At 42.1% G+C, this 24,280-nt stretch overlaps 3 protein-coding genes across 5 annotated transcripts in view; 1 reads left to right on the top strand and 2 right to left on the bottom strand.

Moving 5' to 3' along the window:
* fars2 (phenylalanyl-tRNA synthetase 2, mitochondrial) overlaps nucleotides 1-2,571 on the bottom strand; it is a 53,389-nt gene extending 50,818 nt beyond the window's left edge. For 2 of the 3 annotated variants that reach the window (XM_058629026.1, XM_058629034.1), the window contains exon 1: nucleotides 737-922. In XM_058629026.1, coding sequence (XP_058485009.1) covers nucleotides 737-829 — 93 coding nt within the window. In that variant the 5' untranslated portion in view covers nucleotides 830-922. Of the gene's footprint in view, nucleotides 1-736; nucleotides 923-2,415 lie in introns of those variants that run through there. The other variant, XM_058629054.1, reaches the window with a different exon arrangement.
* Nucleotides 951-17,817, top strand: LOC131459342 (LYR motif-containing protein 4B). The gene is made up of 3 exons (XM_058629063.1): nucleotides 951-1,124; nucleotides 4,248-4,368; nucleotides 17,473-17,817. Exons 1-3 carry the CDS (start codon nucleotides 1,039-1,041, stop codon nucleotides 17,518-17,520), a joined length of 255 nt encoding a protein of 84 aa, XP_058485046.1. The 5' UTR covers nucleotides 951-1,038; the 3' UTR covers nucleotides 17,521-17,817.
* A 3,770-nt stretch (nucleotides 17,818-21,587) lies between these two features.
* Nucleotides 21,588-23,315, bottom strand: ppp1r3g (protein phosphatase 1 regulatory subunit 3G). The gene has a single exon (XM_058635396.1). The coding sequence runs from the start codon at nucleotides 23,200-23,202 to the stop codon at nucleotides 22,384-22,386; it is 819 nt and encodes a 272-aa protein (XP_058491379.1). The 5' UTR covers nucleotides 23,203-23,315; the 3' UTR covers nucleotides 21,588-22,383.
* Nucleotides 23,316-24,280: the final 965 nt, after the last annotated feature.

Genomic DNA, 24,280 nt, shown 5'->3' with positions numbered 1-24,280 from the left:
GTGTGAGACATGTCTGCGTCCACATGTGTCCAGACTGTCTCACTGTGTCCACACTATCTCACTGCGTCCACTCAATTAACATTTATCGCCCAAAATAATTCTGCAGTAAGTCGTCACAGACCCTAATTGAATAATTATCAGTTCATCAGGTCTGAGCACGACGACAAACGGTTGATAAAATAACAGATAATGAAAATCAACATCGCGCACGCACCCACCACCAATGACCTGGTACACTCACAGACAGCAGGACATCAGCAAACTGGATGCATCTGGCTCTCGCTCTCTCTCTCTCTCCTGAGTGTATGTTTTGAATGCAATTAATTTGCCCAAACTGACACCGAAAGGTCAGGTGAGCGGCTGACACACTTTCCCATCAGTCCAGGCTAAATTTAAAAATCGTCTTCATCTTGTTAATATTTCTGTGTCTTTGCTCCACAAAACAACACAAAAGAGAGTTGTTATTGATTATAACTTCACTATTTCTTTCCCCTGTATCAATCAAATGCACAATAATGGTTAAGGTACACAAGCTAACTTCTGTCCTGTCAGGTGTGTTTGTAGAGTGGAAGCACTGCGAGCCCCAGTTTTAGATGGAAATACGGCGCCGTGTGAGCCGACACTGCTGCCGATTTGTGTCCCCACGTCGGACATGAGACCAGTCGTTGTTTTTAATAATCGTGAACACGTAATATCCTTGTTTAAAAGTGGACTGGAGTGAGGAAAGCTAACTCACCTTGTGTGACACACGCCAGCGCTGTGTTGATGTGTGACGTCGACTGCGGGGCAGCCCGTGTAACTTCCTGTCTATACAAAAATACATGCCCATCAAAAAACTACCTGAACGTCTTGTTTTGGCTTTCTGCTGAAACTAAACTGCATTCATTTGTTGATTAATTTGATAAAATTGGCTTAAATTTGAAAAAAATATGAAGCAGATATGAGGGACAAAAATTTAAATAAACCAGGCGCTCCTTGAACGCTCGTAACTCAGGGGTCCTGAAGTTGAAACAGCCGCGACGGAGCAGCAACAACAACATGTCGGCGTCCTCAAGAGCGCAGGTGATTTCTCTGTACAGGACGATGATGAGAGAAAGCAGCAAGTTTTCTTCGTACAACTACAGGTGAGCGACTCATTCTCCCCGCCGCCACTGATCCTGGTGCTGCCGTGGAGCTTTAATAGCGACAGAGGCTAATGTAGCCGCTAACGTGATAGCTAACCGCTGTGTTTACATGATCCTCGGGTCTAGTCCAGAATCATTTTACCTTGAGACGTGAAAACACCGTCATGTCCGTGTGTGTTTATCTCATCCTAATCTGCTGTGTTTAAAGGACCAGTCCGCTGTTTTCACCTGTATACATTTTATACAGACAGGAGACATAACAACGTCTCATGACTAAAGTTTGTAAAGCACTCACTCTCCCACACCAAAGTCCATAGAGAAAATCAGTGATATTAACTCGCAGTGTCAAATAAACTGCCGGTCTACTGCTGCCTCGTGTGGTCACTTTGGGTCACTGATTTAAACCTGAATGAATGATTTAAATGCCGAATTAATAAAATAAGACATTTGAACCTGTTCTGGTTTATCATGTAGTGAAGTGGGTGGAGGAAATTCTGTGACCTCATTAGTCCTCAACCACTGACCGTGGGTGTGTCATCACCACTGCCACACACTCTGTTCTGCTAATCAATACTGGGCCCTGACACAGTTTGAACAGCCTCAGAGTGATATTGGATTAACATTGAATTCAATCTGCTGTTTGTTTTTTATATCCCGTTATTTTCTATCGAGCTGCAGCTTCAATTATCCACCAGCAGAGGAGCGAGCGTTCACTGCTGCTCCCGCCTTTGTTCTCTCTCAGATCAATAGTGTTTGTGTTCAGGTGGAGATGAATATTCTGTCCTGTTGTTGTGATGATGTGGCACTTGTTATCAGTGAAAGAGTTTCTCACTGTTATTGCAAAAAGAAAAGATGAATGTTCTCGTTAGGATTAGGATCAGCACTGATACTGTGAGCAGTGCTGTCACTTTTTACAGAAATAAAGTAAGAACTTTACAAACACTGATAACATTTTCCGACATTTTATGGACCAAACGACTCATTGATTAATCAAGAAATTTGTCAGTTAGTCATTTTGAAGCTTCAAAAACAAGTTTGATGAAAGAAAATCAACGTGTTATTGTTTATTTCCTGATCAGTGAAGGTCAGTTTAAAGTCTCTACTCAATTACTAATTATTTAAAAATAATTAAAACTAGTTTTCAGGTTTTTAAGATTCTTTAATGTGAATATTGTCTGGTTTCTTTGCTCCATCACCAGTGATGAGTGATTTCAGTCAGTGTGTTCTTCCTCTGTCATCATCATCGTCAGTGATTTTATGTGTATGTGTGTGTGTGTGTGTGTGTGATGACCTGAATCTGCCAGACGCCACTGCAGGCCGATTTTCTCTCCCTCTCTGACGGCAGTAACAGCTGATGGTGCACGCACTCGCTGCACTTCCTGTCAGGGAAAAAGATGCCAGAGTTTGGCTGAATTTGTATTTGTGGAGGGGGGAAAAAAAGTGAGCGGAAACATTTGGGGAAAATAAATTAGGAGAAACAGAAGGTTTAACAGAGAAGAAACTGGTCTGGACTGGTTTAACGGAGAGTAATGTGGCCTGGACTGGTTTAACAGAGAGGAAACTGGTCTGGACTGGTTTAACAGAGAGGAAACCTTCTCCCCCTCGTCTTCATCCTCCTTGTGTAAAGTGTGTGTGTGTTCATAAACCCTCAGAGGCTTCACTGTTTCCACTGATATTAGAAAGGAAATTGGTCTGGACTGGTTTAACACAGAGTAATGTGGTCTGGACTGGGTTAACAGAGAGTAATGTGGTCTGGACTGGGTTAACAGAGAGGAATGTGGTCTGGACTGGTTTAACAGAGAGTAATGTGGTCTGGACTGGGTTAACAGAGAGTAATGTGGTCTGGACTGGGTTAACAGAGAGTAATGTGGTCTGGACTGGGTTAACAGAGAGGAATGTGGTCTGGACTGGTTTAACAGAGAGGAAACTGGTCTGGACTATTTTAACTGAGAGGAAACTGGTCTGGACTGGTTTAACAGAGAGGAAACTGGTCTGGACTGGTTTAATAGAAAGGAAACTGGTCTGGACTGGTTTAACATAGAGGAATGTGGTCTGGACTGGGTTAACTGAGAGGAATGTGGTCTGGACTGGTTTAACAGAGAGGAAACTGGTCTGGACTGGTTAAACAGAGAGGAAACTGGTCTGGACTGGTTTAATAGAAAGGAAACTGGTCTGGACTGGGTTAACAGAGAGGAATGTGGTCTGGACTGGGTTAACAGAGAGGAATGTGGTCTGGACTGGTTTAACAGAGAGGAAACTGGTCTGGACTGGTTTAACAGAGAGGAAACTGGTCGGGACTGGTTTAGCAGAGAGGAAACTGGTCTAGACTGGTTTAATAGAAAGGAAACTGGTCTGGACTGGTTTAACAGAGATTAATGTGGTCTGGACTGGGTTAACAGAGAGGAAACTGGTCTGGACTGGTTTAACAGAGATTAATGTGGTCTGGACTGGGTTAACAGAGAGGAAACTGGTCTGGACTGGTTTAACAGAGATTAATGTGGTCTGGACTGGGTTAACAGAGAGGAATGTGGTCTGGACTTATTTAAAGGAGGACAGAGACTGGTCCAGACTGGGATGATAAAGAAGAGACAAGGAGGAAGAAGGAAATGAGGAGGAGACAGAAGTAGGAGATGAGGAGACAGAACAGGAACAGTGTGCGTTTTTCATATTTACTTATGAATCAGAAGCTTCTGTCATGTCCTGATGAGTTGTCAGCTTTATCTCACACTCACACACACAGGAGTTATTTTTAGACAAAGACGTGACAATGAGACAGAATTAGACTCGCATGAAGAGAAAACCGTACTCTGAATCTGTCGTTGTTTGTTTTGTTTGTTTGTTTGTTTGTTTGTTTGTTTGTTTTTCCCCATGAAGAGATATGACCTACTTCTGTTCTGAAGCTCCTCCCCCTTCTCCCCCTCGTCTTCATCCTCCTTCACACAGTGAAAGTGTGTGTGTGTGTGTGTGTGTGTGTGTGTGTGTGTGTGTACCCTCAGAGGCTTCACTGTTTCCACTAAACATATTTACTTTTCCTTCATCTTCTCCTCACTGCTCGGCCATTTTGTTTTATTAAAATGTTCCATCACAGTGAATACATCAGTAAACTGTGTGTGTGTGTTACAGGAACTATGCTCTGCGGCGTGTGCGTGATGCCTTCAGGTCCAACAGGAATGTAGAGGATCCCAAAACTGTGGAGAGACTGATGGACGAGGGACAGAGGACACTGGCACTGATACAGAGACAGGTAACACACACACACAATACTGTGACAGCTCTGCTCTGATTGCCTCACTATTGGTCACTTTCCCAGAATGCATCAGCGGACGTTTGTCTCTCTGAGCCTTGTGTGTGTGTGTGTGCCCCTGAAACAAGTGAATAAATATGTAATAGTGATTATTTTTGACTGAAACAGTGACCTCAGAGGAAGTGGTAATTTTTACATGATTATATTTATGATAACATCTATTCATATATAGATCAGGAGAATATTTAATCTAAAATGAATCTAAAACTTGTTCCCACTCGATTTGAAACGACGTCACTGCGTCGTTGTTGGCAGCGTTTTCAGACTTTTCCAAAACTCTCCAGCGTCAAAGCTTCATGTGTGTTTAACACGGGCCCTTGAAACCCTTGAAAGTTCTGTGAATTTGAAAAAGAAATTTCAAGGCCCTTGAAAGTTTAGACATGGGTCATTGAAAACACTTGAAGGAAGTTGATATGAGGTCAACGTCATTTAATTTTACGTTAACGTGTGTTCCTGTCACTTTTCTAGTTTTCCACATTTAATTAAAACTCTCTTTTACACGTTAAGTAAAAAAAGTTCAGCTTCATCATCGCGGGTTTAAAAACCAATTTAAATCCAGATGTTAATCGATGTTTCACCTCTAAACCAATGAGGAACCAGAACCAGAGCAGGTCTAGTTCTTATGTCCTGATATGAATGCATGTGTGATGATATCACACACTTTATGAGTTTGCACAAAAGATAAAAGCTCTAATCTGATCATGTATCCTTCTTCTGTATTTAATTTCTTTACTTTAAAATAGGGATGTCCCGATCCGAAAAACGCATATTGGATTATATCGGAGTGCCTCTAAAATCTCCGATATAAGCGCTCCGATACAACAGTCCATGCTGCTCCAGCACTTCTATACAGCAGCGCCTGTTGTGATCATGTGGGCTCTGCGTGTTGGATGCATGTAGAGTCCACGTGATCAAGAGTTTTGTCCCTCACCTTGTGTGGGTTGGGCTAATCCAAAATAGTGAAAACAAGGGGGTGTTCTGAAGACACGCTGTTACCTGTGAAACAGCGGTGCTCTGAAAACACTTAGTACTTTTCTCCTGATGAAATTAACCATAGACTATGAAATTGGAACATGGAAAAAAATCTGTTATTCTTATGTTGAAGGTTAAAATTGATGTAACCCATTGGTTAATAATAAATGTATCACTTAATTAAGCCTATTCTAACATTCCACACTACAAAATAAGTCATTAAAGTATGCATGATTCGTGCTGATATCGTATCGGATCAATATCGGTATAGGCCAATACTAAAGGCTGCAATATCGGTATCGTATCGGAAGTGAAAAAGTTCAGGACATCCCTACTAGGGGTGGGTGATACTGCAAATTTTGGTATCGATCTGATACCAAGTATTGCCGATGCCGATACTTTTTACTTGAAAATGCCTGATCATTGAATGATTTTGTACTTTTGCCTTTCATCTAGGCAAAATAATGAACATAATTAAATCTATAACCTATCCGTGTGGCGCTTAAATAGGAATACTAATCTTCCTTCAACAGATACACAAAAGGGTTATTATATTCTGCCATATTCATACTTCAGATTTGACGGAGGCTGGAAATCTTAAAGGGGACATATTATGCAAAATCAACTTTTTAACCATTTTAATACTGATATTTGGGACTCTGGGGGCCCTACCAGTCGCCAAAGTGTGGAAAAACAATACTCAGTCATGTTTTCGTGGTTCCCCTTAGTGTAAGTATAGGCGATAAAACGCTCGATGTTGAATTCCCTGCGCTTATGACGTCAGCATGCGCATTTCACCGCGAATGTTACCGCCCCACCTGTACGTTTACTTCGCAAGCTCCACCTTAGCTCCACCTTGTCCCTGCCAGAGTGCAGGCGAGGGAGGAAGAGCGGTATTATGTCAACGTGGCGGGACAAGTGTGCTGTTGGTGGCTGCACAGTGGAGCACAGTGTTTTACAGAGGATTTTATATATGAAGCTAATGTGCCGGATAAAGTCAGCAATCGTGTGTTCGCACCACTTCACATCAGACTGCGGCCAGCGGTTGCCGTATTTAGTCAGGGGACGTATTTCACCGACGTACAAACACACAAATTGTTAAGAAAAGATCACATAGAGCTCATAACTGACCATTCTGACACGTCCTAATTAAACATATTTGTTCAGTACGTCCTCCATGACCGGAGCACAGACTCAGTCTGATACAATCACATAAAGCAGCTGTTTATGCAGCTCGCCGCTGACGATCAGCGGTGCTGCACTCTCTGTGCAGCGGTGCTACACTCTCTGTGTCACCGATAGCCTAAACTGCCGCTGGCGATCGCTGATCGGCAGCGGCGCGCTGAATAAACTGTATGTTGCTGTATCAGACCGGAGACTGTCTGATACAGCGGTGGCGCGTTACACGGTGATCGCCAGCTCGCCGGAGCACCGGAGCTGGTCAGCGGTGGTGAGGTCTCCGGTCTGATACAGCAACATACAGTTTATTCAGCGCGCCGCTGGCGATCAGCGGTGGCGATCAGCTGATCGCCAGCGGCAGTTTAGGCTATCGGTGAAACAGAGAGTGTAGCACCGCTGCACAGAGAGTGCAGCACCGCTGATCGTCAGCGGCGAGCTGCATAAACAGCTGCTTTATGTGATTGTATCAGACTGAGTCTGTGCTCCGGTCATGGAGGACGTACTGAACAAATATGTTTAATTAGGACGTGTCAGAATGGTCAGTTATGAGCTCTATGTGATCTTTTCTTAACAATGTGTGTGTTTGTACGTCGGTGAAATACGTCCCCTGACTAAATGCGGCGACCGCTGTTTGCAGTCTGATGTGAAGTGGTGCGAACACACGAACACACGATCTGATACAGCAACATACAGTTTATTCAGCGCGCCGCTGGCGATCAGCGGTGGCGCGTTACACGGTGATCGCCACCGCTGATCGCCAGCTCGCCGGAGCACCGGAGCTGGTCAGCGGTGATGAGGTCTCCGGAGCACAGTCTCCGCTCTGATACAGCAACATACAGTTTATTCAGCGCGCCGCTGGCGATCAGCGGTGCTGCACTCTCTGTGCAGCGGTGCTGCACTCTCTGTGTCACCGCTGATCTTCTGTTCCTAAGTGTTTTTAACTGATTTACAGTTGGACAGTGTTCGGCTCGATCCTTATGTAGGACGTCTCTTCCTGTGACGGCACTCTCGCTGACATGTTGATATTGTCAGAGAGCTAGTGGAGGGAGGGGGAGACGAATAGAGCTGTAAAGAGGACAAATCAGAAACCCCCTGGAAGAAGTGGGTGTGTGTTTGCCTGTGTCTCATTTGCATATAAAGGGACCTTGCACAAAAACCGAGCGTTCTGAAAGGGGCGGGTTTAGCAGGGTTATTGAACTACTATGATTCTTCATCCTTATGGTATTTTGACCAAAGCATGTCACTGACATGTTCATTAGGACACCAGGGAACTATTTTAATGGGGGAAATAAGGTATAATATGTCCCCTTTAATATAAGTGTATATTTTTGAGTTCCTAGTGGACCTGAGTGAGCAGACTGAGAGGTGTAGAGGAGAGTTGCACTGTGAAGAAATCTGAGCGATTTGCTGAACTTATAGAAGAGAAAAATATCAATCTCATCACACGAGTATCGATCTAATACCAATACTCACCTTGGTATCCGCCCACCCCTAATCCCTACTTTTAAATGTTGTGCGTGTGTGTGTTAGGCAGTAAAGATGATGGATTGTGGCTGCAGAGTTCTTTTGTTTGTGGAGGAGAAACTAAAGTGTGTGTGTGTGTGTGTGTGTGTGTGTGTGTGTGTGTGTGTGTGTGTGTGTGTGTGTGTGTGTGTGTGTGTTGAAAGTAGAACACGAAGGGTATGGAGGAGTGGGAAAAAACAGACACAGAAAACTGCTCTTTATGAGTGTTACCACTTCATATTATCATCGTGTGGTTGTAACAAAATGGCTGACTTCCTGTCATGGTCCCGATGGACTTCTGTGTTCATCTCAGGCTGTGACGTGTTTCCACCAAGCTTTTTTTACCTTTAGGGGGGCTACAGAGCTCTGGTGCAACGCACGGGTCCGGAATAAAGTTCTTTAAGTAGATTTTGGAACTCTTTTTAACTTTGAGCTACAGTTGGACATTGTTGTCTTTGACGTCGCACTCATGACTCTTCAGTGACGACACTCTCTGTCCATCAGTGACCTTCAGTCTGATGACGTCACATGTTAGTATCAGCTCAGCTGAAGCTCGTCAGAGCAGGAAGTAAAAAACACAGCAGGTTCTACGATAAGCAACATTCTGCTTTCTGCACACTGTGTGAGTGTGTGTGTGTGTAAGAGACTGTGGGTGTGTGTGTGTAAATGAAGATGGTGAAATGACTGCGGACAAAGCAGCGACGCTGCGTTCACTGACTCTGCATTTTTTTCTTAGTCTGAAGATCACGGCCACGCCGTGTGTGAAAGCCTCCCTCCTTTTCTCCTCCTCTTCACCTCCCTCTCACCCCTCCTCTTTCCTTCCCACATTTCTCTCTTTCTTGCTCTGTGGAAAATCCCCCAGCCTTCCTCGCTCCATTCCTCTGAAATCCCAGACTTTTATGACTGATTTTACATCTAAATGCATCACAGGTGATGGTAGCTTTACCCAGCTACACACACACACACACACACACACACAGAGAGGACAGCTCATATTTGACTGTGTGCTGCAGATAGAGATGATAAAAGAGAGGACACAGCTGTTAAGGTGGATAAAAGCAGGACAGGTTGGTGCTTTCTCTCCTCCTTCTCCGGGTCAAAAAACATGTTTCTGATGCAGCACAGGTACAAGTGTGAGCAGAGAACCAGAGCATGTTTGAATTCCTGAAAAAAAGACCAGATTTTTTACCAGGTTTAGTGACCAAGGGAAACCACTCACTCTCCCACACCAAAGCCCATGGAGAAAATTGATTTCAGTGATTTTAACATCTCACACACAGGAGGCGTTGATCCACTGCTGCCTCTGTCACTAGGTTCACATGTCTTATTTTGTTAATTCGGCATTAAAAGTCCTGCGTAAGTGTACGTCAGTGACACAAAGTGACCACATGAGGCAGCAGAGGACCAGCAGCTCCTGCTAAAATCACTGATTTTCTCAATGGGCTTTGGTGTGGTTTACAAACTCAATTTTTTTAAGTGGAAAAACGTGCCTAAGAAAGACAAACATTATATCGATGACATCTTGGTTCTCAGCAACAGGGGGCGCTCACAGCACAGTCAGCAGAGCACAACCACTTTTCAAAATATCCTCAGGGATTCAGGGAAAACTCTTCCTTCCTCTTTCTAACTTCTGTTCTTACATCACATTGCCTTCCTCAGTCAATGAATTTCATCATGTGTGTGTGAGTCACTGTTGCATCAGAACCTGATTTCTAAGAATAGGAGCAGAACAATAGGCATGAAATAAAACTCATACACGTTTTTATTACAAATAGTGAGTTTTGTGTAATTGTCCTCCCGTCTTCAGTATAAAAGGTAAAACTCCACATTGATGAGTCAAATCAACAAATCTGGGACAGTTTCACCAAAACCAAACACTGCTGGACAGGATACTAACGTGGGAGCTTCACAGCCCACGTCTCCACTGTGACACTGGGAATTAGAATTAATTTAAATTTACTTTGGCCTCATACTCACTCTGGAGACGGGAACCTTCAGCTCCGTTCAGTGTAATAATGATGATAATAATAATAATAATAAAAGCAGTTAACACTGTTGAGCCTTTTTAGAAACACAGTGGAGGCAGAGGCAGCGGAGGACGAGCCTTCGTTTCCAAATCTGTAAATGATTCACGCTTTTACCGGAATTACATCAACAACTGAAAATAACACATGTTGAGGTCATGTGGGGACACTTCTCCACGGTTCAGACATTAACTCGTAATAGGGAAGTCTATTTCTGTGAAACATGGTCCAGACTGACTCACAACACAAAGTTTGAAATGTTGTAAAAGTTATTTTTTAAAGCATGATGTGTGAGCTATTTCCACCAACATGTTCACGTCTTTATCTCACTGTTAGACTATAAATAGGGATGTCGGATATCGGTGTGATATCAGCCAAAAAACAAGTATTGGATTATATTGGACTGCCTCTAAAATCTCCCGATACGACAGTCCATTCCGCTCCAGCACTTCTATCCAGCAGCGCCCGTTGTGATCACGTGGGCTCTGCGTGTTGGATGCATGTAGAGCCCACATGATCACAACAACAGCTGTGTGTGCTACTGCTATTTCAGAGGTTAAACATTTTTCTTTAACCTCTGGCAGTGCAGTGAGAGATCATCCATATAAATGTTAAAGAGAAATGGAGACAAAATTCCGCCCTGTTGATATGGAGCAGATACAGAGTTCCCCTATTTAACGCGCATCATCTTATGAGCATACCAGAAGACCAGAATTCTCACTATATATCTAGATTTCATTTGTTAAATAATTTATCATGATTTATACGATCAAATACATTAGAGGCATCAATAAAGCACATCACAATTGTGGAGTTTTGCCTATTATATTTATCTAAAATCTCCTTAAGGGCAAAAATACACATATCTGTACCATGTTTACATTGAAAACCAAACTGGTTATTAGTTGTCAGGATGTATTGTTCCAGCCTATTTAGTAAAATTCTCTCCAGCACTTTAGATAAAAGGCTAGCTATGGCTATAGGTCTGTAATTCTCAGAACTGTTTAATTTGCAGTCAGGTAGAATACCATAGACTAATAGCCCGGTAAAACAAATAGCCAGCAGAGGATAGAGTTTCTTGCTCGCAAGTTTTAGATGTTCAGGAGTTATATTGTCAATACCGCATGCCTTATTATCTCCCAGCGTCATGACTGCATCATAGACTTCCTGTGAAGTAACAATTGCATTCTCATTATCTATGTTGCCTACTATAAATGAGTTGCTTTGAACACAGTTGAACAGATCATGGTAATGTTTCTACCACAACTGAGAAATTTCATCTGCGCCACTTACTCCATCAATATTGGACGGGAGCAGTGTTTTGCAGCTGTTCATCGCTTTGATTTCTTTCCAGAAGAAGTCATTGTGGCTGTTGTTTTGTAACTTACGTGCAAGTGAGTCAGCCCTCATTGTATTCTTATTCCTTTTGAGAAATTGAAGGGCATATTTGAAATTCACATTTGCACATTTCTTATATCCAAATAAGGGACCATATTTATTTCTACCTGCCTCAACCCATGCTTTAAAAGCCCTTCTAGCCTCAACATGAAGCTCTTCTCCATATTCATTCCAGCCTGGCTTAGCATTATACACATTAATCTTAGGTTTGTAGAAAGGCTTACTGGATATAAGGAGAGACTCCACAATGGAATTATACATAGAGCACAGGTCATTACTTTGTTGTAGGTTCTCACAATTCATTTACACACAGTGGCATCTTTTGGTAGTTTAATACTTCCCAAGAAGGCATCAGTGTGAGAAGTGTATTCTTTAAGATCCTCCTTAGTTAGGTTAGAGCAGTCTAGTTTCCTTGCACTTATGGTGCTATCCACAGGCGGTAGCATAGGTACATTGCACACATTTAACAATATAGAGAAGGGAATATGATCAGTAGTGGGCAGATCATAAATAATCTTCATTTCCTCTAATGAGTCATGTGCATCAGCTGTGCATACACAGTGATCAAGCCATAGTGTGCCAAGCATCACTGATATAAGTATAGCTATTTTCTGGCATAAGCACCTTGCTAGAAAGGATCAAGCCACCATCAGAGCAGAACTGCATTAAATGTTTGGCAAATAAGGAGTTAACATCAGCCACATCAGCATTTATATCTCCAACAACATAGATGCAGGTAGAAGCATTGTCCTGAATAAAAGACATAACATGACAATCTGTTAAGGTATTCATCTTCATTTTGGTAGCACTCATATGGTGTATAGATGTTTAAAGGGGACATATTATGCAAAATCAACTTTTTAATCATTTTAATACTTATATTTGGGACTCTGGAGGCCCTACCAGTCGCCAAAGTGTGGAAAAAGAATACTCAGTCCTTTTTTCATGGTCCCCCTTAGTGTAAGTATAGGTGATAAAACACGCGATGTTGAATTCATTAGGACGGCAGCATGCGCAATTCACCGCGAATGTTACCACCCCACCAGTAAGTTTACTTCGAGAGCTCCACCTTAGCTCCACCTTAGCTCCACCTTGTACCTATAAAATGCGAGAGTGCAGGCGGGGGAGGAAGAGCGGTATTACGTCAATGCGGAGTGTGCTGTTGGTGGCTGCACAGTGGAGCACAGTGTTTTACACAAACTTCCAGCCTCAGAGGATTTTATATATGAAGCTAATGTGCCGGATAAAGTCAGCAAACGTGTGTTCGTGTGTTCGCACCACTTCACATCAGACTGCGGCTAGTGGTCGCCGTATTTAGTCAGCGACCGTATTTCACCGACGTACAAACACACACATTTTTAAGAAAAGGTCACATAGAGCTCATAACTGACCATTTTGACACGTCCTAATTAAAAATATTTGTTCAGTACGTCCTCCATGACCGGAGCACAGACTCATACAGCGGCAGTTTATGCAGCTCGCCGCTTAAGTGTTTTTAACTGATTTACAGTTCGGCAGTGTGATATGTGATATGGTGCAGGAATGAGTTCACCTTTTATTATTCACAAGCAGGATTAACATTCAGCAAAAGACTGAGACGCCCAAATAGCACCGGTCACCCAGTCAGCACAACACACCTCCTTCCGAGCACACGCGTCGTCCAACAACTCAAAACAGCAACAAACAACTCTCCTTCACTACTTGGCTGACAGTCATTTTTACCGACTCTGCCCCCTGCTGGCAGCGTAATGAAAACATACTTAAACAACAGTCTCTGTAACAGAATCTGTAAATTAAATATAGCTATTCAGGTGTTACACTAACAACTCCTGTGTGCTGTGATGTTAAAAATCACTGATTTTCTCTATGATTTTAACATCACACACACAGGAGTTGTTGATCCACTGATGCCTCCATCACTAAGTTCAAATGTCTTATTTTGTCAATTCAATTCTGAAAACTGTCGTTCAGATTTACCACACAAGACCAGCAGCTCCTGTGTCCCCGCTCTATGAGGTGTGGTGTGGGAGAGTGAGTGGTTTACAAACATTTGTCTCGCAGTGAGATAAAGACGTGATCATGTGACGGAGAGATCATAGACTTAAACTGACGCAGATTTTATTTCGAGTCTTTTGTTTAATGGCTAAAATACTTGTTTTTCTTGCATTTCAGAAGTAGGGGGCGCTCAGAGCTCCGTCAGCTTTGATTCAGTGTCAGTACCTCATACAAACAAACCTGTATACCATGTTTGAATCATGATGATGTTTCTGTTCAGCCACAGTGACTCAGCGACTGTATTTTCAGCTAATGCTGACTCACTGTTGAGCACAGATGTGAAGAGAGCGAGTCTTTAAATTCTAAACTTCACGAGGATCAACAAAGGATTTAGATCAGGTGATTGTATCAGATCAGACGCTGGAGTCGATAAAGTTCAGTCGAACCCGTCAGCACTTTTATCCTCTGTGAGATTAAGACGCATCACAAACAAGAAATCCATCCCAGTCTTAAAACGTCATCGCGATGACATCATCGCTGCTGTCGACAGGTACGACTGATTTTATCATTTATACAGCACTTTTCATACATCAAAGCTATAAATAAAGCACATGAATATCACATTAAAACGTTCACATACACCACGTCTATAAATGAATATATAACACACAAGAAAAGATGAAAAGGTTCAAGGTAAATCATGTCTGGGAGTTATTCTTTCAAAATAAAATACATGTTTTTATATTTTCTTTAATTTTAGTAGCTATTCCTACAAAATAAAATGCATGCTTTTATGTTATCTTTCATTTTAGTAGTTATTCTTCCAAAATAAAATGCATGTTTTTATGTCATCTTTCATTTTAGTAGTTATTCTTTCAAAATAAAATACATGCTTTGACGTTATCTTTCCTTTTTTGTAGTTATTCCTACAAAATAAAATACTGCTTTTATGCTATCTTTCATGTTAGTAGTTATTCTTTCAAAATAAAGTACATGTTCCATGTCATCTTTCATTTTAGTAGGTAGTCCTACAAATTAAAATACATTTTTATCTTTATGTAGGTGTACATAAACGCACACAATCACACAAAGACACACGCAGTCACAGTGAGGAAAATGAGAAGCAGTGATTTTGAGGAAAGTGAATCGATCAACTGTTGAAAAAGAGCGAGGAGAGAGAATGAGTGAGTGAGAGACGACAGAGTCCTTCAGTCAGAGGTTATGAAACAACAACAGTCCACTTCAGACTAATGGAAGACTGAGCTGCTCCTCCAACACTCAATAATCCTAACAATCATAACAATGATTGAACATGTCTGAACAACAGCACCAGTCGACTGAAGTGACAAAACACCAGATGCTGTTTCTCTGCCCGTCACGTGTCAAACTCCAGGCCCGCAGCCCACAGACGACCCACCTCTCCCACGCCAAACCCCATAGAGAAAATCTGTGATTTTAGCTGCAGGGACACAGGAGCTGCTGGTCCTAACAAAGCGTTAACTTTAACTCCAGATTCCTGTGTTTGCTCAGCATCTGTCGCTGGTGATTTGTTTCCTCTCGAGTCTGAAAACAAAGACGTGAGAGGAAGGAAAATTGGGAATGAACGTATGAATGAAGAAGTGCAGGAAACGGAGCAATGGAAGCGTAACAGCTCCTGCAGTTTATTACCAGCTGTCCTCTTCACCCTCATCATCCTCCTCATCCTCTTTCTCTCTGAGTTTGTCTGAAACTGGAGATCAGTGTGTGTCTGTGTGTGTGGGAACTCTACACACACACACACACACACACACACACACACACACACACAGACACAGTGTCTCTCCTTATCTCCTCTCTGTCTCATTAGTGTGTGAACTTCTCATACTTTGTATCCGTTTCCTGTCATTCTCCATGTGGGCGGGGCCATAACTGTGCTTGTAAACTGTAACCTGATTGGGCAAACACATAGTCTTGGAGTGTGAAGTGGGCGGGGCTAAAAGCCCCTCATTATAGGTCATTAACTGAATGTTAGATGGAGGAGGGGCGGGGCTTATGGCAAGGGCATTTCCAAGGTCACTGAAACACAACCCTGTGTGTGTGTGTGTGTGTGTGTGTGTGTGTGTGTGTGTGTGTGTGTTTGTGCGTGCGAGAGAGACGGTGGTGGTCGGGGGTGTTATAGTGGAGCGCTGTGATTGGCTGCATGAGACAAAGCAGTGTGACGCAGCGACGTCGTCCTTCATCAGTCTGCTGAAGTGTCCTTGAGCAAGACGCAGGTTCACTGCGGCAGAAGACGTGGACATGTGGAGTTCACGCTGGTCACTTGTCTGTGTTTAATCTCACGTATTTAATCCTCTGTAAATTAACAACCATATTCATGATTAATCCATCAGTGGTTGGGTTTGTAAAAAGCAAAGCAAGGATATTCAGTTTCCTGCCAGAACAAATGCACATTTAAAGAGTTAGTGACCTCTAGTGGTGAGAATGCACATGCTCTAGACAGAGAACTACGGTGGCCTGAAAGGAGGTTGTTTTTCTTTGTTTATTCATCTTCAGAAATCAAAACTCACGAAACTGGCCGCTCGTCTGAAGTCCGTTTTTCAAAATCTACAATATCTGAAGAATATTTTCACTCTTCACAAGCCCAGAGAGAAAATCAGTGATTTTAGCTGCGGGGACACAGGAGCTGCTGGACTACTGCTGCCTCATGTGGTCACTTTGTGTCACTGTAGTAAATCCAAATGATGGATCTTTAATGCCGAATTGACAAAATCAGACATGAACTTAGTGATTGAGGCAGCAGTGTATCAACAACTACTGTGTGCTGTGATGTTAAAATCACTGATTTTCTCTCTGGGGTTTGGTGTGGGAGAGTGAGACTTAAGTCGACTTAAACTTTTTATGACACCAGTCTTTTGTTGAGTGGATTAAATCTGTTTCCTGGCATCTCGGGCTGGTTCTCAGCAGCAGGGGGCGCTCACAACTCATCAGTAGAGTCTGGGCGATGATTTATTTCGGTCTCCTCTGTTTAGTGATGACATTGCTTGTGTTTTCACGATTGTTGAAAAAGAGGAAGTGAATGAGAGATTTCTCTGTCTCCTGACAAATGGAAACATTATTATCAACCTGAGCTCCTCTCCTCATCCTACTCCTCCTCATCTTTTCCTCATCACTTTTTTTTTGATCCTCACAGGAGAGAAAGCTCATTTTCTGGTGGGGCCTCCTCGAGGGTTTCTTCCTCTCCTTCATCTCTTTCCTCCCACTTTATCTGCACTGGTTTCTGTCTCCTGCTGTGTCTTCATCACGCCTCACTGTTTTCTCTGTCATCCACAGAGAGGAAGACGTTCCTCCTGAAACTCAGAAACTACGTGTTGTTTATAGAGATGTCCCGATCCAATATTGATATAGGTCCGATAGATAGAGAGTGTGTGTGTGTGTGAGAGAGAGAGAGAGAGAGACAGAGAGAGAATGAGTGTGTGTGTGTGTGTGTGAGAGAGAGAGAGAGTGTGTGTGTGTGTGAGAGAGAGAGAGTGTGTGTGTGAGAGAGAGAGAGTGAGTGAGTGTGTTTGTGTGAGAGAGAGAGAGTGTGTGTGTGAGGCTTTTCCTTTGTTAGCAGACACAGCCGCAGCAATTTACATGAGGGCCACGCCCCCTCAAAGCTGATTGGCCCAGCGACACCTGCCTCCCACAAACTACACATGTACTCTCTCTCTCTCTCACTCTCACACACACACACAGCAGAGAGAGTAACATTAGTGAGCAGACTGTGCCCTCTTGTGGTACTGTAGTGAAATTACCACACACACACACACAGACCTTTTACTTTATCTGATTATTGTTGAGTAACTGTGTGTGTGTGTGTGTGACAGTACAGTGACATCACACTGGAACATACTCCTGTCTGATCAAATATTGACTGAACACAGTGACACACACACACACACTTGTATCACAGCGCCTCCCTCAGGACTAACTGTGTGTGTGTGTGTGTCTGCAGGTCACTGTGGGGAAACTGTACGAGACTCAGAAAACTGTGGTGGAGTGAGAAGACGAGGAGGAGGTGGAACAGGAAGTGATGTCACTCACTGCAGTGATGTCCCCACACACAAGTGGACTGCTGAAATGCATTGTGGGAGACGTAAAGCTGTGAAGACTCTGCTTCTTTTTTCAAAAGTCTCTGTTTCCACGAATTTACCTTTTGACCATTTCACATGAGGCGGGGCTCATTTACAGTCACATTCAAGAAACGACCTAAGCGTTTTCTTTTATTGATCAGCTGATCACCTGACTACATCTTGTACCGTGGACGACGCACAAATATCAATAAATCAAGTTTAATTCACTTCCTGTTTTTCACGTGTTTTAACTTTAAAGTTGGTTTATTTTTACTTAAAGATGAAAACATGAACTGTTTCTCACCAAAGACTTACCAACTTCCAAAGACAAGTGTGACAAATATTTTTTAAATGTTATTTTCAATAAATACGATGTAATAAATAGGACTTAAATAGGAAAAAAACTTGCATAACGTTTGTACTTTAGCAAAATACGATTTAAAAAAAATCCTGTTTTAAAAATAAATATTTAATATATAATATTATTTCCAAAATATTTTTTTCACAAATCTTTAACAAAAAATTATTTCCCAGAAATATTTTTCAAAAAGTACAATTTAAAAAAAAATCTATTATAAATAAATAATTCTTGAAAATAGATTTTCAAAAGTTTATTTATTTAAAAAAAAGCCTGTTGCTTTGTGGGTGGGGCCTGTTGCACTGACACACCTGTCTGAGTTTTATTTCTGCAGGTAAAATTTTAAATCAAGTAAAAATGTATTGATCACTTTATTAGGAGCACTTTGATCCTGTTTTAACTCCTCTGACCTTTGACCTCTGACGTGTCAGTGCGTGCTGCTGACAGTAATGTGGTGGTGTCACATGACGATTGGCTGCTTCGTCTCCTTTATTTTAATAGATACAAATGTGACTTCATTAATTTGTTGATTCATCAGTGAAATTGACTTCATTTACTTGCTTTAGTTTTCATGTTATAGCACATTTAGCACTTCATCATGGTTATATTTAGACGGTTATGTTAATGTTCATATTTATATTATAATGTATTTAGTTATAGTTGTGAATTCCCCCCTCACAGTTTAACAGGTGTACCTAATAAAGTGGTTTTGGACAGAAGAAGAAGCATGAACATGCACTTAAACATCAGGTGATTCTGCAGCAGCCAATGATCGATAATTAATGATCGATAATCAATGATGAATAATCAATAATCAATGATCAAAATAAAACAAACTCTCAGAGTCTGTGGTTTGTGAGGGAGCTGATCAATAACTGTATGTGTGTGGACAGTGTTGCCAAGGACGCAGCAGACGAGCTGAGCTCACAGGTGCGTTTGGTTTTGCTGGTGGTGGTGTTGGGTGGGTGGGGGTTGAGGGTGATCGAGGTGACTGACCCTCACTCTCTCACCTGCTGCTATAAATAGAAGCAACTGTTGATTTAAGGGCGAGCTCAGTGACACACACACACACACACTTAAACACGCCAATTACATATACCCTTACACACACACACAAACATGCTTACACACATGCGTGCGCTTACACACACACAGCTTTACACCGGCCTCTTGGCAGCCAATTTGTTTCTAAAACTGTCATTTTGTGAGAACTCAGTTCCCAGATACCTAACCCCACCTCTGGCTCCGCCCCTTACCTGTACCAGCACCAACATTTATTACGATCTTTATTCAACCGTTTTTGGCCCCTCCCACAAATCTTTGTGAAAATCTACTCACAAGTTTTTTTTTCCTGTGACACTGCTGTCATGCAGTGTACTGCCCCCTAGTGGTGTCTATGTACAAGTTGCAATGCCTGTTTGCATGTGAAGTACTGTACGTAGCTATAATGCTAAAAAAAATTAACCTCCAAATAACCTCAAAACAAAATGGCTGACAGCAGATAAACAAGAAAAAAACCTCACTCTCCCACACCAAAGCTCATAGAGAAAATCAGAGATTTTAGCTGTGGGGACACAGGAGCTGCTGGTCCTCTGCTGCCTCGTGTGGTCACTTTGTGTCACTGAGGTCAATCTGAACAAAGGATAACAAAAGCCAAAGTGACAAAATAAGACTTTTGAACTTAGTGATGGAGGCAGCAGTGGCTCAACAACTCCTGTGTGCTGTGAGGTCACCATGAGGTTTGGTGTGGTGTGTAAAAACAACATTTTAACCACTTAACAAAAAAAATGTACTTCAGTTTAAGTCTATAATATCTGCATGATATGATCACTTCTTTATCTCACTGTTACACAGACTTTTCCAACAGGAAACTGAAGTTTGTAAACCACTCACTCTCCCACATCAAACCCCATAGAGAAAATCAGTGATTTTAACACAGGAGTTCAAATGTCTTATTTCGTGAATTCAGCATTTAAAATCCTTTGTTCAGATTTATGTCAGTGACACAAAGTGATCACACGAGGCAGCAGAGGACCAGCAGCTCCTGTGTTCCCGCAGCTTAAATCACTGATTTTCTCTGTGAGGTTTGGTGTGGGAGAGTGAGTGGTTTACAAACTCTGATTTGAGATAAAGACGTGATCATGTGACGTAGAGATCATAAATTTGAGCTGACCTAGATTTTATGAACTGAGTCTTTTAAGTGGATGAAATCAGTTGTTTTCCTTGTTTCTCTGCTGGCATCCATTTTGTTTCTCACATTAGATAAAAAACCTGAACTTTGACCTTAAACTTAAGTGTGATTTAATTCACAGTTCTGGTTACATTTAACAAGTAAACTGATCTAACTTTGAGTGTAATTGTCTTCAGAGTTGTGTGACCGCAGGAGCCTCTTTTTCCTCTTAAATCTGTAGATTTATCAGTGAGGTTTGGTTTGTTCTGCTGCTGCGTGCGTGTTTCTTTCTTTCACCACAGTAAAAAGAAAGTGTTTTCTTCACATGTCCGTCAGTCGAGGTCAGTGTGACTAGGTTTAAATATTCCTGTTGTCAGTGTTGACACATCAAACAGATGTCTGTCAACACCAGCGTTTTCACAGGCGTCAGACTCCTGAACTTTGGCCGTAATGTAAAGACTGGACACAGAGGCGGCGTGATGGACGCGATGGGACACATGTCGTCTCCACAGTGATATAAAAAAAAAACCACACACACACAAACTGTTTTATGTCAAAGAAAGATTCAGAATCACACATGATGCTGATGACACCACAACAAACATAAACACATGTATTTTATTTTGTAGGAATAACTACTAAAATGAAAGATAACATAAAAACTGTATTTTATTTTCAAAGAATAACTACTAAAATGAAAGATAACATAAAAACTGTATTTTATTTTGAAAGAATAACTACTAAAATGAAAGATAACATTAAAACTTGTATTTTATTTTGTAGGAATAACTACTAAATGAACAATAACATAAAAACATGCATCTTATTTTGAAAGAGTAACTACTAAAATGAAAGATAACATAAAACACATGTATTTTATTTTGTAGGAATAACTACTAAAATGAAAGATAACATAAAAGCATGTATTTAATTTTGGGAGAGTAACTACTAAAATGAAAGATAACATAAAAACATGTATTTTATTTTGTAGGAATAACTACTAAAATGAAAGATAACATAAAAACATGTATTTTATTTTGTAGGAATAACTACTAAAATGAAAGATAACGTAAAAGCATGTATTTTATTTTGTAGCAATAAATACTAAAATGAAAGATAACATAAAAGCATGTATTTAATTTTGGAAGAATAACTACTAAAATGAAAGATGACATAAAATGTTTATTTTATTTTGAAAGAATAACTATTAAAATGAAAGATAACATAAAAACGTGTATTTTATCTTGAAAGAATAACTACTAAAATGAAAGATAACATAAAAGCATGTATTTAATTTTGAAAGAATAACTATTAAAATGAAAGATAACATAAAAACGTGTATTTTATCTTTATCTACAAAAATCAAAGATAACGAAATGTGCATTTTATTTTGAGAGTTCTTCTATTACAGCTTTTGAATTAAATAAATTTACAAACATCACAAACTGATGAGGACTGTAAACAGCAGCTGAAAGTGACAGATCAAAACTTTATTGACTTATAATATAATAAACTTTTATAAAGTGTCTTTGTTTATTAGCTGTTTTACTGTCTGATCTGTTTCTTATCACAAAGAGATGCAGAGGCAAACTCTCCCTGCACCAAACCTCAGAGAAAAGCAGTGATTTAAGGCAGGGACACAGGAGCTGCCTCGTGTGCTCACTTTGTGTCACTGTAGTGAATCTGAGTCAGGGATTTCAAATGCAGAATAATACAAAATAAGACTTTTGAACTCAGCAGTGGATCAACTACTCCTGTGTATGTGATGTTAAAATCACTGCTTTTCTCTCTGGGCTTTGGTGTGGGAGAGTGAGTGGTTTACATAAGTCTGTCTCACAGTGAGACAAAGACGTGAACATGTTCTCAAAGATATCACAGACTTAAACTTTCCTCACAGCCGTTTTAGTTTTTACACAAAAAAGAGTGACTGTCCCTTTAAGTAAATTAACTTTAATTATTCTAAAAGTTAGTTTTGCAGCAGAGACAGAAATAAGTGCTAAAGATGATAAAAGTCAGAGAAGAAGCAAAATAATCCAGGAAGTTTCTGTTGTTTTTGTCCAAACTGAGTTCTGTCTGCAGGGCACGTGCGTGACGAAGTACTTCCGGTTTAGAAAAAAGTCTCTAACCGATCACTGATCACTAACTGAAAAAATCTAATGCTGTGCATTTGAGAACAAGGCGGCGGCAGCAGGACAGACGAACAGAAGGACAGGTGGACAGGTGGACAGGAGTTTACGCACGGGGGACACGGGATTTTTGCGGCGCTCAGATGTCGTGAAACCCGGCGCTGCCAAAGGGGGCGCTACTGTGCGGACAGCGGTACCTGAGCGTGTAGTTGTGACCGTCGTTGTTGTCCCAGAACTCTCCGTCCTCGCTCCTCAGGTAGAGGGCAAAGGTCAGGGCGGAGCCTGAGTCCATGAAGGGGGGCGTGAACACCGTGAAGCAGAACCGCTCTCCCACCGAACCCGGCTGATCCTCCGCGGACGCGCACAGAGCCTGCGCGTCCACGTGAGACAGCCAGTCGTTGAACGTGTACCGGAGCCCGACCTCAGTGCGGGACCCGCGGCTCAGGACCCGGATCTGCCCCCGAACATCGAAGCGGTTGATCCAGATTTTCTCCAGACACACGCGCAGCTGCTGGACTCTGCGCTCCGGGTCCCTCGGCTCCAGGAAGCAGGTGACCAGGCGACCCGGGTCCTGGTACAGCAGGTCCTGCGGCGGCGGGAAGGTCCGGTACCGGGACAGGACTTTGCTCGGGATCTGCGGCTCCTCCTGCGCGCTGAAGTGTTTGACGCTCGCCAGGTTCAGACCCATGGAGTCCGCGAACTTGACCCGCTTCCTCTCCGCGCTGCCGGGACCGCAGCCCAGCAGCGCCGCCGGGTACGCGGGCAGCGAGCGCGCTCTCCTCCGGTCCCTCATGAACTTCTCCAGACGAGACGCGTCCACCTCATCGTCCAGGTCTCCTTCCTCCTCCTCCTCCTCCTCCTCCTGCAGTCCGTTCTCCGTGGTCTGACCCGGTGAGGACGCAGCAGCGTGTCCCGGGCTGTGCGGGGCTGAACGGAACATGTGTACCAGCTGCGGCATCCAGTGCGGCTCCGTGAGGAGGCTCAGTGCAGCTCCGTGAGGAGGCTCAGTGCATCTCCGTCAGGAGGCTCAGTGCAGCTCCGTCAGGAGGCTCCGCTGCTCCGCTTCTATAGAGGTGCCTCCGACTCCCGCCCCCTGAGCACGGGGCGCATGCACTGTCAGAACACTCAGGGACGCGCAGCGTCACGTAAGGAACATCAGCGTTCAGCTGTGTGTGTGTGCGTGATGGAACAAAGATACGAAGGTCACGAGGTTACGACAACAATAACAGCAGTCTTACATGTAACAACAATAATAATAATTAAAAAGCAGCTGTTAGCGCGTGACACACAGCTGTTTTTACGCTGGTCTACACACATATATATATATATATATATATATATATATATATATATATACATATATACACATATATATATATATATACACATATATATATATATATATTTATATAAAACAATATTTAAAAATATGACCTAATTAAACTTTCATGTTTTAAAACATAATTCAACAGCAAAATTAAACAAAAAACCGGCAGTTTAAACAAACAATAAAAACAGATTGTTCTTTTCAAAATAAAAGCCCGTAGGTGAACCAGTCCTGAGATCAACAATCACAAACGGTCACGTGGTCACAATGCGTCACTCATTGTCTCATGTCAACAAACAGGTGACGTCACAGACGGCGCCTCCCAACGTCAGGATGACGTTTCCTTATATGGAGACAGGAAAAATACTTAACCAGGAAAAAAAAATACTTAACCAGTAGAGAAAAAAAAAACGTAACCAGGAGGAAAAAATACTTAACCAGGAGGAAAAAAAAAAATACTTAAAGGGGACATATTATACCCTATTTCCCCCATTAAAATAGTTCCCTGGTGTCCTAATGAACATGTCAGTGACATGCCTTGGTCAAAATACCATAAGGATGAAGCACAATAGCAGTTCAATAACCCTGCTAAGCCCGCCCCTTTCAGAACGCTCGGTTTTCGTGCATGGTCCCTTTACATGCAAATGAGACACAGGCAAACACACACCCACTTCTTCCAGGGGGTTTCTGATTTGTCCTCGTTACAGCG

The sequence above is a fragment of the Solea solea genome, chromosome 1 (genome assembly GCF_958295425.1).
Source record: "Solea solea chromosome 1, fSolSol10.1, whole genome shotgun sequence".
Lineage (NCBI taxonomy): Eukaryota > Metazoa > Chordata > Actinopteri > Pleuronectiformes > Soleidae > Solea > Solea solea.
This window is presented reverse-complemented; position numbering and strand designations above follow the sequence as displayed.